This window comes from Chanos chanos, chromosome 4, assembly GCF_902362185.1.
Source record: "Chanos chanos chromosome 4, fChaCha1.1, whole genome shotgun sequence".
Lineage (NCBI taxonomy): Eukaryota > Metazoa > Chordata > Actinopteri > Gonorynchiformes > Chanidae > Chanos > Chanos chanos.
Window position 1 is genome coordinate 33,604,880 of NC_044498.1, and position 15,183 is coordinate 33,620,062.

The window sequence follows — 15,183 nt, forward strand, 5'->3', positions numbered from 1 at the left end:
GGTTGATATTAATTAGCAATATTCAGCCTAGCACACATACACAGAGACAAATAAACCCCTCAGTGTTGGTACAACACAGCAGCACAAACTGCCTCAGCAAGAACCACTTCCATATTTAGCCTCACACAGGGACCTCACTCAGGATAGAAATAAGAGATGATGCTGACTGCTGTGTTTTGTAGATATTGGTCTTGGCTTATTTTTATTATTGTTTTTTTTTTCCAAGTCCTCAGGATAAAGCACAACAGAATGATTATTTTTAAGTTCACGGTCATAAGGTTTTCCTTTTTACATATTAGAATCACCCTCTCTATCCGTTTAATCACTTTTTGCTGTTTTCATTTAAGTAGAGAAAAACAGAGATGTTGGCTGCTTGATGATGTAGACTGATAAAAGAGGTTAGAAACATTATCAGTATGGCTCTTGATCTGTTTTAGACTGGAGTCATTCACAGCTTTGGTACATATAAGGGATTTGAGCACATGAAAAAGCAATAACCTGGATAACAGTGTATAAAAACAATGGCTGCCACACAGGCGGCACAGTTACTATCAAAACTCCACCGTATAAAAATCCTCAACGGAAATAAAAAAGGGGCTAGATATTCTTATACCAAATTTATTTAGGGTAATCATAAAAAAGAGCATTAATCTTCAATTAAAACTTAAAATGACACTGCCTTTTTTCATTCTTCATAGCTTTTTAAGTGAATACTATACTGACTATAAAACCACAGTAAAGGAAAATGAAGCTGACTTATTAACCCAAGTTCCTGGAACATTCTGAGAAATGCTAGACTGATCTTCAGAGACACGCGAGTCATAATAACCAGCGTGAAAAACATCATGATGAAAGATCAGCTACGGCTCTTACCTTGCAGTGATTGACACCAGGGTGTCATGCTTGATAGTCTGACTTGCAGGTACACACAACTCATGAATACCACCGCAACCTAATTTGGCCACAGGCTTGCTGTCTTGGAGGAACACATGAAGAAAACGATCCCCAAAATTCTGCTCTTGCGCTAAAAAAAAGGAGAAACATCATGATTGGTTTAAGAGATCCTCTTAATCATTCTCTGTCTACTTTAATGTACTTTGGAGGTGACCCATTTCTTGTGTTGACAGAACTCTGTATCATGAAGTTCTCTCCCCATCACTGTGCCTCTCTCCATCACTCTGAGAGAACCTATTTTGATATGGTATAAACTGGAGTGACAGTGGGCTGTAAGAATTTGGTTTTGAAAACATGTATCAAAAGCTAAACAACCAACAGATAGAAACAAGAACGGAGCACATCAACAAACAACAACAAAATGGACTTTTTTTTTTTTTTTTGCCACTGACATATATTTAGCAGAGGGCCTAAGAACATTTTAACAGTGTGGTAGGCAAGGGCTTTGGCTGTGTTTAATATTGATATAATCAACATATTAATAGGAAACTGTGAGAGATTATTGTCATATACAAGAAATAATCACAGACATCATTTATTAATGATACTGATTCGAGACCACAAAAAAACCCCCCCAAAAACGAAAAACCACCCCCCCAAAAAAAACAGAAAACAAAATGAGTGCCTTGCTTATTATTTTTCACTCATTAACTTCTTCCTGTCATAATCACTTGGCATTCTATGAAGGGCCATTCAATTTTCTTTGTATATTCATCCTTTAGTACAATGAGAATGCATTTTCCACTTTTACTTAGGTTGGATGACTCACAGCCTCAATACTTTTTTATTCCAACTGGTCAGTCAGAAGCCTTTCAAGTAATGGCTTGCTTCCCTTGCAAAATTCACGTAAAAATCAAAATGGTATAGAATTTTTTTTTTACACCACTGAGGATCAGTAGTAGGCCTATTGCTTATTTCTTGGGCAGTATAATTTTTTTTTTTACTTTATATTTTTTCATGTAATATTTATTGCGTGCTGTGGTTATCCATCACTCTGCATGGTGTCCCTTTTGTATGCTGCCCATTTAGCATTATGTCCAAATTGCCTAATGGAAACATGTTGTTTGGCCAGAATGGGTTTACAATGTACTTTGGACTAAATCATTAACGCGGGGTGCAGTGACCCCTCTAATGCTTTTATTTTGTCCAAATGTCCTTCTCTGGGAAAGCATGCACTTCTTTTTTTTTTTTTTAATTGGTTATGTCTTGTGAACATAAACTAAAATATGACATGTTTCTTATGTGTATAGGTAAGTATTTCAAAAATATAAATAACATGAACATATGAATAGAAACATGAAGAGGTTACATAAACATCTGTTTCCAATGATCAGATGAAATCTTTCCTCAAAGTTTGAAAAGTGATAAAAGGGAAAAAACTGGGATTTCATAGTTATTTTAGAGGATAGTTCCTGTCAAAACAACATGCCACTTATTACCTAAATAAAGACGGCTTGTATTCAATGTGAGTTATTGCAGTGAAATATTTCACTGAAGTAAAGAACAAAGGGGAGGGTGGAAAAGCGTAAACATAAATGGCAAAGACAGAGCTGGAGTACTTTCTGCTGTGAAATCTGTGGCTTGTTGTTTCCTTTATGTGCTGTGATGCATTCGGGAACAATTATGTTTTCTTCAAGATAGACGCTCATCTAGCCATTCCAGTTTCACCTCCTCCCCCCTCCCCCCCCCGCACCTCCCAATCCCCTTTTTTCCCAGCCAAGGAAATGACGAATTACTTCTCAGAGTCCCAATGGCCCTGTTCCCCTACGCTGGGCCTAACGGAGCGTTCGTCCTTTTGTCAGTACCTGTCACCTGTTCTTTCTCCCTCTCCCCCAGTTGACAAGTGAAGTCCAGGGGGAGTCTGGTGATATGCTTGGGGGAAGGTTATGTGTGGAGTGGGGAGTGGATGGATGGGGAGGAGATCTAGCTTAGAGGCTCCCTGAATTCTGATGCATGTCTTCGCTTGTCTTCTGATTAACTTTGTCTGTTTGATCTCTTGAGTTTTGCGTTCAGGTTCTGTCCTAAGATCTGAGAGGGAGTGTGCACTGCATGAGGCAGGAACACAGCCAGATAAAAGACACAGTATACTGCATGTGCTTACAGAACATTCATCTCTGCTCAAAGCTTCCTTTATAACTTATATCCAATAGTCACACACAGTATACCTAAGGGATCAGTATGACAAATAATGAGACGGGCCCGAATAGTCCACAAACTTCAGATGTGGGGAGAAACCCAAATTAATGACATTTTGGTTAACATTTATGTTGACGCGTATGCACAGCTCATTGAGTACTTCATTAATTCATCATCACATTGTTTCCATTAAAAGGATTCATGTTTGCCTCACCTTTGGGAAATGACTTAATTGAGCATGTTGTGTTGGTATGAAATTAAATGGAAATGCACTGATGAAATGCTGGAGAACAAAGTGAACCTGCTGATGGATACAGGAATGGAAACGATGACAGGGCAGGCAGGTTGTCAAAGCAAGTGTGTTGTCTTTCTTTTCTTTTCTTTTTTTCCCCTTTCCTCCTGCTAATCTTTAAAGGAATTCATGAAGATTCTGACAGGTAATGACATGAGATAAACACTGTCAGATAGCCCAATGCAGGCCAGATTTTTACACGAGGAGCTAATCTGACAGGGTGGAAGTAAAACGACTTTGCTAACTTGACATCAAGAGCAATCTCATTCAGATAACGCAGCCTATTCCTTCTTCCACCGCCGCCATGCACAATTTATAGACATACAACTTATCCGCTAACAGGTGATTTATGTGTCATGTTTCTGTGCAGGTAGTTATTACTGTTGCACTGTGGAACGCATTATTTTCATTTACTCCACATCACAGTATAAAATGCTTTAATATTTTAACTCTGTTGATCCATTAAATGCATTCAGCAGCTCAACAGAAAACCCAGGGAAACAATGAAGACTGCTTTAACCTGACAGTGTTGAAATAGTTTATGTAGTTAAACAATCTTAATCAAGAAGTAGAAGAGAGGATGTAATGTAATGTTGAAACAGTAAATTCATTTCAACTGATGGTCATTTTATATTTTCCAGGACAGTCAAAAATAGACTGTAACTCATCACAAGGGTGTTCGACTTGAACATTTGGTAACAAGGTTCTGAATCAATAGACTGATGGAAGTAGTTCACTGTTCATAAAGGGATTTTAAATCTCACAAACATGCATGAAAACAAATGAAGCATTTGAGAGAAAGGTTTACATTCTTTTTGAGATCACACGCTTAGGTGACTATGTGACTATTTCAAACTGGCTTAAAACTGCTTTAATGTCAAAAATAACTAAACTAACTAAATAAATAATTCAATCAGAGCCCACCTCACTGCCATTGCATAAAAATGTACTGCTCTTTTTTACCCATCATCCATCATTACCTGTTGTATAATGTAATCATTCTGTAACCTTTGATTTTTTCCCTTTTTTTTTTTCCTTTTTTCTGTTTTTTTTTGTTCTTTTCTGCTATGATTGTTATTCATTTGTTGAATGACAATTTCAGCTAAAGGTTGAAACTGAATAGTAACATAGAAGGTTGTCTGAACTTGAGACCCAGTCTGCAGTCAGCTCAGTACACTGAATAGTGTCTCTCCTTCCTGATTCGTAAACCCAGGAAGTCAGGACATTGCAATTCTCATTCAGACGGAATACATGGCGGTCCAAAAGGTTAATTTATAAATGACCCTGTTAAAAAGTAACGGTGCTCAGGTGGACCTGCAAAAATTCCAAGTGGATCTAAGCCATTCTAGTCAATTAAAACCAAATCATATATTCATGACTGGCGTGGTGAGCATCCAGTGTGTCTTTGATGCCACTGCTGTGTGTAACAATAGTGTCTATTAGTTGTCAACTAAATAAGATGCAATTGTTCATCAACTCATTCTAGTAGATTCTATATCAGTGGATTCTCTTGTTTTATATATATATATATATATATATATATATATATATATATATATATATATATATATATATAGATATAGATATATATATATATATATAGAGAGAGAGAGAGAGAGAGAGAGAGAGAGAGAGAGAGGTAGATAGAAAATATTGTTTCATAAATTCTACTCGACAAAACAGTTTGACAAGAAACTACAAAATATTCCCTGATTTTATGACATAATACAATTGGATTTATACATCCAGGGTATCTCAAAATTAGTCTGATCTTTCATTATATCTGCAACTACAACTTATTGACTCACTGGCTTGTGTATATACAAAAACAACCTCTTACATAGAACAAATATTTCAGCATTTCAATATTATTAGTCTGAAGAGTTGTAGTACTCACTGTAGAGGATGGTACCATGGGAAGCTCTTATTTTCACTGTTAAATAAAGAGTCACAGTTTCCTCACTGCCAGAGAAGGGTGGAACCTCAAAGCCTGCACCAGACTGCAGCAGAGAAGTTAGCGGCTGGAGTTCTAAGTAAGAAGTACCATTGAAAGATGGGAAGTGTATTGCTGTCTCTGAAAAAAAGAGAAGAAAAGGAGAAAGAGAACAAAGTCTGAATAAATGCCAACTGGTGGCTACCTTATTATCTGTTGAAAAAAGGGATACCTTTCTGGCTTTCTCCATTGCTACTTTGATAAAAAAAAAAAGAAAAAAAATTGTATTCATCAAGAACCAGTAAATTGTAATAATTCATTTCTGGATGGAGGCCCCCATTTGTTGAAAATGTTATCAAGGAAAAAGTGTCTCAACGAGTGAAAACACAACTTAACCAAAGACTTTTTAGTGACTGTGCTCATCTGACAGCTTGCGAGCAAAGTCAGAAGGGTACTGTCTAGTGTCTGGAGAAGTATGGTCCAAAGCTATCTCCCTGAGAAAGACAGATGGCTGGGGACTCTGGGGGTGGGGTTGTTGGGAGTGGATGCTCTTGCCTGGCTCAGAGACTGTGTGTGCTAGTGATGATATAGCTTTTACACAAAGGCTATCACACAAGCAGCCTTCATGATAATGTCAGGAAACATGTCACCAGCCCTAAACTGGGCTACTGCTCCAAACAGCTGTGACTCAGGCATTCCTTTACAGCAGGCTAAAGATACGGAGTGAGGGGGTCAGAGAAGAAAACTAGGAAGAATAAAGAAAGGAAACAAAGAGGGAAAGGGGGGGGGGGGGGTAGCAGAAAACTCAACATGTGCCGCGTTCATAAAATAACCTCTGAGGAGGAGATAAAGAGAAAGAGAAAGATAGAGATAAAGATAAAACAATATTAATAATACCAAAACTTAACCTAACAGATGAGGAATTATTAAGAAATAATGACCACAACAATAGTCAAAATGCAATATCTAAACGCCAAATTCAATGGTAAGAACGGGCAAAATATACAATGGAATTCAGTACTAATTTAAAATCAAAGCAAAAGTGTCATAATTTTAAAACTATGCAAATTAATTGCATGGGCAATATGGGCCAATCTGTGTTTCAATACCATAATTTCAAAATGTGATTACTAAATTACTAAAATATTATGGGTGATTTTAAGGAGGTTTGATAACTCTGAACATTTTCTCAGTTTAACACCTGAGCTATCCAAAAGCACCTTAAAATCGTAGGGTTTCGCAGAGGACTAATTCACACCTTCCAGAGCGGTCCTAATGTATGTTTGTGACAGAACCAACACAGAGTATTCAATGTGACAAATCTCTACATGGCCCATTTCGTGACAACAGCATCATCTATCCAGTTATTCTAAATCACTTGTACCAATGCAGTGCTCTTCATACAGCATATCATTTATATAAACAATAAAAAGCCAACTGAGAAACAGAATGATAAAGTATGGCAAGCTGAAAACATGCCTCCCTGCTTGTTATAGTTTGTGCTAAGGCGATGCCTTGGCTTCCAACAATTCATCACGGTGAAAATAACATGATAACTGGTCTATCCTCGCTGGCTTCCTCAACGAGAAGACTGAGTCGTAATAACCTTCAACCTATAGAATCACAACCAAAAATCGCATAGCGGACATGAGGGTAGGACATGAGATATTGAAAAGTAAACTTGTGGCAAATACTGGAGAGAGAAGCATAATCTTTTGACAGACGTGGCAGCTGACTATTATGCATTAAACTGTAAGCCTTTTGGATGCAGCCTGCAGCCTGCAGTATGTACTACATAGAGAGGTTATATCAGTACAAGTAATTTCTTCCCCAAGAGATATTGAATGTGCTTTTATATTCAGTAGAAACCAGCAATATTTGACTGTAATTTGGTGTTGTTTCTAAAATAATAACAGCAAATCACAGTGAAATATTGACTGCAATTTGGAATTGTTATTTTACTCTTCCTGCCTTGGACGTCACTTTGGTTAAAAGCATCTGCTAAATGAATAAATGATTAATGTGAATGTAAATCATTTGTTATACCTGTACCTGTTGAAAATGAAACTGATACTTAAAATTAAAAGTTTCTGACTCGACACTGGCTCAGATTTTCTAGTATGAGTCAAGATTTACAGACACATGATAAAATAGCTAGAGTATTTACCAAAATTTGATATATAGATCTAGAGAGCTGATTTCATTTCATTTTGCCCGTGACTTAGACAAACACTGTAGAATTTCAGCCTCTATTGTGGACCAATTGGGAGATGGGCCAAAAATGTTTCTGAACCATTAAAAGTATATCAAGTCATTTTTTAAATGAGATCAAATGTTGTACGTGAAATTACATACTTAGACAATTGCATACTAGTTAATTGCATAATTCAGTTTGATCCCACTCGTTTATCTAGCTTTGCTGGTTTGTTTTTAGTTAGCTGATTTTTACAGCTGTTTAAATTTATATTTATGCTTTGGACTCCTGGGTTAAAAATCTCTGACTGAGAGAGCATATCGGTAGGCTCTAAACGAGTTATTTTCTCCAGTGGAAGAGGAAGGAAATAACAGTTTGCAGTGAGAGCCAACACCTGTAAGGAAAACATTTTAAAGCGATAAGATTTACCTCCTATTTCCAGTAAATTTGATATTTTACAATCTCTGGCAAGTGGGGGTACAGCACCATGCACCAAGTGAATTACTATGTGGACAAAATCAAATTTGAAGGGGGTCATCTGAGTTTAAGATGTTAAAATCTACCTTTTAGCTTACCTATAGAGGTTAGCCTGCAAGTTTTAACAATGAATGGTGAACATACACTCCCTCCTCCACCTTCTGTAGTAAATTTATGAAGAGTAAAGAGTCTTGTAATGAACCATTCCAGGAGGTCATGATCAATACAGAACAAGTAGGAATCATTTCCTGCTCCACTGCTCAGGTAGGAAAGTGCAGATCTTTTTTTTTTTTTTTTTTGCTCTGATCACTTAAGCCTACAATTTAAGATGTACATGCTTTGCCTTTTTGTAATGCTCATGACCTACTATGCTTCTTTAATTTCTAAAGGATGTGCTTTACTGAGGCGGAATGTGACTCTTCACTGAATACTTTTATCTCTCTCCACTCTTTTATGTAAGCCATTTTGTCGTGAATGCATGCAATAAGATGAATGCAAATGATCAAACAGAATCATGACACAAGCAAAATAAACACTTGTGATTCATTTGACCTTATTTATCAAGCTTCTGGTAGTCAACTACAGAAGACACAGATGACTATAAGAAATCTGTGTGAGTGTGAGTACTTCTGACTTGATTGGAGATGATGTAGGAGAGAGTTCCACTGTCAGGCCAACAGACTTGTTAAGATAATTTGCTTCTCAGGACTTTGTCAGCATGTAAATACTCTTTGATCTAATTCCTCCGGCCAGCAGAAGTGCTGTTGCCACTGATGTGCTTCAGGCTTAGACACCGGACAAGCAAATCAGTCCCTTGGCTCATCCCAGACTGGATGCCACTCTCACTGAAGGGCTACAGTGCTTTCCAACAGTGTGCATTTCTCTAAGTCAGCAGGAAATACTGCACACTCCCGAGATTAGTCTTTAGCAGCATTTTAAAGGAGTGATGAATCGTAAAATAGATAAAGATGCAGTCTTGACAGATCAATGGATGAGACAATCACCAAAATGAGCGTTAAAAGCTGTGATTGAGCTATGGTGAATGAAATCATTCTGTGTAAGAAAATGTAAGAAAATAATTGCATGAGAACGTGGGTGACCCATGTTTTCAATAAGTCTCAGAGCAAGTGGAAGCGCGTGTCCCTGCTTTACTGCAGCATTACAACAAAACCAGACAGGAAAACGCACGAGGCAGGAGTGAAGCCATATGACATCCATATATCCCCAGGAACAAACGCGTCTCCATCAGATTGCCCCTCTGAGTCAATATTGCAAACATATCTTTCATCAACATGTAACCGTGGGGACCGACTCATTAATATAGGTCAAGTTATCTGTGAAAAATGCAAACAGGAACATCTGTCTCGTGGCAATGAAGAGGGAGAGGGAGAGAGAGAGAGAGAGAGAGAGAGAGAGATAGGGAGTGAAATTGGCAGAAGTCTTCTTGCAAGGGTACATGTGAAAGCTCTGTGGAATTATTTAATACAGTGTCTGCTTGGTTACGTGATATTTCCCATGGGAGAATACAAAATGAGTTAGTCCTGAATATAGCACCCCTGTTGCTTTGCCACAGTGCCCGCGGAGACAAATAACATTTCAGTGGATTACTTAATTATCTGCAAATTAGCACTTAGAGAACAAATGGTAGAGGTGCCAGCAGATAGTGAGAGAGCAGAGGGCATTCTTCTGTGAGATATTAGGGAAAGGGGGCACAGCTTGTCCTAACACTTTTCATAAATAATTGAATCACTCACAATGACAGACAGCTGGAAACTTTTCTATTTGTCAAAAAACAATCATTAAATCCTGAGACTCTGGTGGCGTGACACAATCACAAACATAACAGTGTCCTAATTATGTAACATTTAATCAACATTAAATAATGATCAAATGATTTCTAAGTCTAGCCTGTATCATTGGCACATGGCGCTCTGTTTGATTGCAAGATCAAACGTTGAAAAAATGTTGTCTCTATCTCTGTTTCAGTGCTGCATTCACTGTATTATACCATCAATGAAAACTAACACCAACTGATAGAGACTCAAATAAAATTGCTAGTTTAAAATATACTGATATCATCAACAAAGGAAATTCATGCCCCCCCGCCCCTTTTTTTGGGGGGATATCAGAGTGCTTCTGGTACAGGGGAGTTTTACCAAAAATAAAAAATACACACACATACACTCACGCACACACACACACACACACACATATATATAACCTTAGATCTAATGATCTGACATGTAACACAGTGCGGCATATTATTCTTGTGGCCAAAGGCATACATGAGCATCATATGCTCCCACAGGAGAGTAGAATTTGACTCATTTGCCCAAAACATGCTGGAGAAGCAAATAAAAGCATTTCATCTTAATGACAGGTTGTCATTAGATGCACTGCTGATACCACACATTTTTAAATATGCATTCACATTTCAAATGTATACTATTTCTGCCAATCTCCCATTGCCTGAGTTTGATACAGATATGTGCAGGATAAAAAAAAATAGAAAAGAAAAAAAGAAAAATACACACACACACACACACACACACACATATATATATCTTGTTGCCGAAATGACATTTTTACAATGAAACAAATGTTTTATGTAGTACCAAGGAAACAAAATAAACACATGCGCGTGCACACACACACACACAGACACACACACACAAACAAATATAAATATATAGCAAAGTCAGTGAGGAGGAATCATAAATTTTGTTCTCAATCACTGTGTTTGTATGGGAATATGAACTCTTTCCTTCATTGAAAGTAGCCAAACTCTCTGTTATATTCGAGTAGCAAAGTATAAAATATATTAATCCCCCTGAAACCGAGAAATTACTGAGAGGAGAAATTAAAATGATGCAGTATAGTGTGAAGGAAAGCTATGCTTTTCTAATAAATGGGATAAAATAAAACCCACTCCACTGGCTTACTGTGAAACACATCAATCATTTTTACTCAACATGTTCGTTTAGCTGGAAACCTTTGAGAAATGGAAATGACCAGTACACTGAAATATTGATTATTATATGATAAAATACCTTTTATAATGCTAGACACGGTAGTCTTAGCCAGTCTGGGCACCAGCTCCACTCCTGAGAGCTGTTTTATAATGGGAAGAGTAGGGGAGGTTGTGAGGAGCTGTAGTTCTTACAGCTGCAGTCTGGCTGCTCTCTTTCAGTTTGCTGATGTTGCTAACATTATTCAAAGCTCATATGGTTGCAGAGTTCTGTTCCCTGTCACCTTTCATGCTGTAAATGAAATGTGAAAATAACACAGGGGCTGGTGAGGATGACGAAATCATGCCCTGCAAAGCACAGGTCAGTAAATATTGATAATCTCAGTGAGCAGAACCTTTTCACTTGACTTCTAACAGAGGGCCAAGTCTGTGTGATTGTCCTACCTACCACCCACACACATGCACACACAAACTCACGCACGCACACACACACACACACACACACACACACACATACACACACACACACACACACACACACACAACCTCCTGGAGTCATAAAAAGTGCAAGGGGTTGCTTCCCTGCCCTGACATATTTGCTTGTGCTGGCTGGACATCATCAAGTAGGACAATTATGGGGAGAAACTAAATGAGAGTGGCAAGAATGCTCCTCACAGGACAGTCAGCAGTATGGAAAGAGAAGCTCCACTCTCATTGAGCAGTCCTCTTTTAGGTGAGCCTCTTCAGCTCGGCTGGCTGTTGGGGTTTGCGTTCTACACTTACCCTGTGCTATTTGGACATCTCATGACAGATTGGGCCAGTTATCACTTTAATTGGGAATTTAATTCTAACACAGACAGCCTGACTGTAGCAGAACCACAATTAGCACTACCCCAAGCTTTTTAGGGAAGACAGGTAGCCTCTTCAAAATTGCATGAATAAACAAGATATGTATTAAAAAACAAAAACATAAACAAGGACTATGGGGATTGTGTCAGCTGTTTGTTTTAAACCTTGTCTGGAGGCATTGTCCTTTGTGATAAGAATCTGCAATGAATATTTGCCTATGAAATACATCCAAGAGTACATACAACTAAGAAAACACACACACACACACACACAAACACTCACATCTTAGTTTGTCTATTTTAACCTCCGTGTCCTCACTAATTAAACTTCAGAGGAACTGATCAATACATGAGATATAAGAGCAACTGTCACACTACATTCTGTATTATTTTAGATAAGTAACACCTCTGAAAAGCCAAAAATTGAATCAGCTTGACACCTGCTGCCTGCCATTGATCAGGCCAGACAAAATAGCTTGAGGAAAAATTACTGTGATTACTTTAATAACTTCTCTTTTAACTTGTACATGTCTCTTTTGACCCCTGAAAAATATCTTTAGGCATATAATCAAAAAGATCACATGGGGACACCCTCTGGTTCAAGCATGGGTTTCGTATGAGATTTGTGCAACACAAGGGAAGGGCTAAGTACTCGATCTTCCTTCACTGTGTAGATCAGGCTTATGTTAATTGGTTTATTCTTAACCATCGTCTTTCAGACTAAAAAAAGGGAAACCAAAACGTTTCTTTTTGTTTTGGTTTTTTTGCTCCTCCTGGAAATGGCAAATTCACTACAGCTTGCAAAAACACAGATATGAATAAATTATTTTCATTTCTTCGCTATGGTGTAAAAAACAGAATGAGTTATGGGATTAGTGATTTTTAATTAATCGAGGTTGGGAACGGAATGCTCTAGAACAGCGAGAAGATCAGAATGCTACATCAATAGAGATGAATGAACTTGTGGCTCAGCAAATTAGCTTTGTAGCAGTGTATTGGCTTATTGACATGAGTGAGAATGTGATGAGTCAGCAGAAGGTGGAAATACAATGAAAAGGCAATTAGCATTATGGAGGAGAGCATCTGGATGAATTCTGGGAAGCTGACGATAAAAGGTCTAAAAGACTTGATGGTTTATAACGGTAATATCAGAACTTAGCGACAGCAATGACTACCACAGAAAAACACAGTTGTACACCTCCTCTGTCGCCATTGGTACGTTGTCCTGGGACAGGAATATTTGATTAAAATGAAATCTTGGTCAAAATATACAAATCATATGTGTTACATGTGGAACAAGCATCAATTTCTGTTTTCTAATTTACCATCACACTGTGATAGCTCAACAATTAATTTTACCTATTTTGGAAAAATGGTTTAGTATGCTACGTTTTCATGTTAAGAGTTTCCCAGCCTTTTTTTCTTTTCTTTTTTTTTTTTTTTTTGCTTTTCAGATATCCTTTGTACTGTTAAACTGGACTGTAAGGACATAATCCGTGACTTTGCAACAAAGAAAGTTCGTCATTTGGAATTCATATAAAGAATCAATAAGAAGATGACATTGTGTAGTTTGAAGGCATTCATCTTTTTTTCAAAATTGGATTATTTGGATGTAGTTTGTGACAGAGAAAAAGCCCTTTGTCCTATTACATGTGATTCATGGACTTCCATTCATTGTGTGGCCTGTACAAATTAACCGATATGATTGTTTAGGAATCAAGGGTTATGCTGTCAGTCTGTAAAGAGATGCAGCTTGATGCAGCTTGCCCTGACATTTTTATGCCACACATAGGCTGACGTAAGTCTGACACATTTTGTCCCTGGCCAGGGCATTATGCACCATGCGCCTGCTGTCATCCAACCGGTAAGCCGGTTTAGACATTATTTGAAGGCCAGTTTCTTTGGATCTGGATGTGAAATGGAACTTCCTCACGACGTTCAGTTCAGTGCAGCAGTTTATGTAAGTTTAATTAATGTTCACAGTAGAAGAAAGCAAAATGAATGTTGAAAATGCAAAAAGGCAAGGTCATTCTCCAATGTGTAGGTGAGCTTGACAAATGAACAGATAGAGAGACTGACTTAGAGCATCACTAGTTGCTAATATGGATCTTCCATTTATCGCCTGATGAATAATTGAAAGCACTCACAATTCTAAAGGCAGCATGGTTTTTATTCTCCTCAGAACTACTCAGTACGGCCCTACTTCTCACCATGGATCTGCATACATTAACGTAGAAACATCTGCTGCTTTTGTGAGCTTGTGATGACAGGCCTCTGGAGGTCGAGGGAACTCATGTTACGATGTCATAGTGGATTTTCTCATTTGGAAACCTAACGTCAAAGTGAGCCCTCATTACTTTAAGCCCTTTCGAGTTTCGCCAAGATACTGCTAAGAAAAAAAAGAGTGAGAGAGAGAGAGAGAGAGAGAGTATGCGATAGCCTGGAGGAATACATGGTAAAGGGGATACATACCTTTTTCGCAGAAGCGTCCTGTGAAGTGGAGTGGACAATCACAGTGGAAGGATGGGATGCTACTCGGCAGGAGCACGGGATGACACGTTCCCCCGTTGTGACACAGCCCCTCATTGCAGACTGGTGAAAGAGGAGGGGGAAGCGGTGTGGATATTACTGACGTGGTGGCCCCACTGGTGGTATCCACTGCTGTACTGAGATGCGTAGGATGTGTTTCGGAGCTTGCTGGGGGGTCTCTGTGCCATAAGGACCTTCATGAGTGAGCCAAAGAGCTAAGTCATACCAGATCATGTCATATACTGTATATTTAACCAATGTTCACTTAACTCTGAAAGTGGTCATACTGTCACAAAGGGCAAATATAAACACTCTCACAGTTAATTTAGTGTTGACAAACTTGCTGTGTTTACGAGATCTTTGTACATTTATTCAAATTTTACAGTCATTAAATTGCTCAATGGTTAAATCCAGCATTCATTAAAGTGTTCAGTTATTGGAGCCAAGTGTAGTTATAGGAGCCCCATTTCATTCCAGTAATTAGTTTCACATGCAGCTTTGCCCGTTCGTAAAATTGACTCTACTGTCATTTATTTTAACATCACCATGCATTGTTCTCATTTTAAAGCATCGATAAAAATGTGCTTGAAAGCATCTTAAGACATCTGAGTTACATAAGAAAATATTCTTTTTGGCATGCTTGGACCTGCTATATTTAAATAGCATCAAATAGGAAAACAACAACAACAACAACAACAACAACAACAAACCATGTTGCATCGGTACCTTTGGTCAAACTTGTCATTGTGTCCATGAACTTAAACAGTATTACCGTAAATTTTCAAATAAAAACTGCATCTCAAATAAAGTCTGAGTTTCAAATTATAGCCAGGGGTGCCGCCTGTTTGGGCA

At 38.1% G+C, this 15,183-nt stretch overlaps 1 protein-coding gene across 1 annotated transcript in view; it reads right to left on the bottom strand.

The window, feature by feature from the left end:
* The window catches only part of eys (eyes shut homolog), a 151,984-nt gene that overhangs the window by 31,677 nt on the left and 105,124 nt on the right, over nucleotides 1-15,183 (bottom strand). Inside the window, exons 38-40 of the mRNA XM_030772255.1 lie at nucleotides 14,275-14,525; nucleotides 5,280-5,456; nucleotides 874-1,024 (exon numbers count right to left, since the gene is read on the bottom strand). Coding sequence (XP_030628115.1) covers nucleotides 874-1,024; nucleotides 5,280-5,456; nucleotides 14,275-14,525 — 579 coding nt within the window. The remainder of the gene's footprint in view (nucleotides 1-873; nucleotides 1,025-5,279; nucleotides 5,457-14,274; nucleotides 14,526-15,183) is intronic.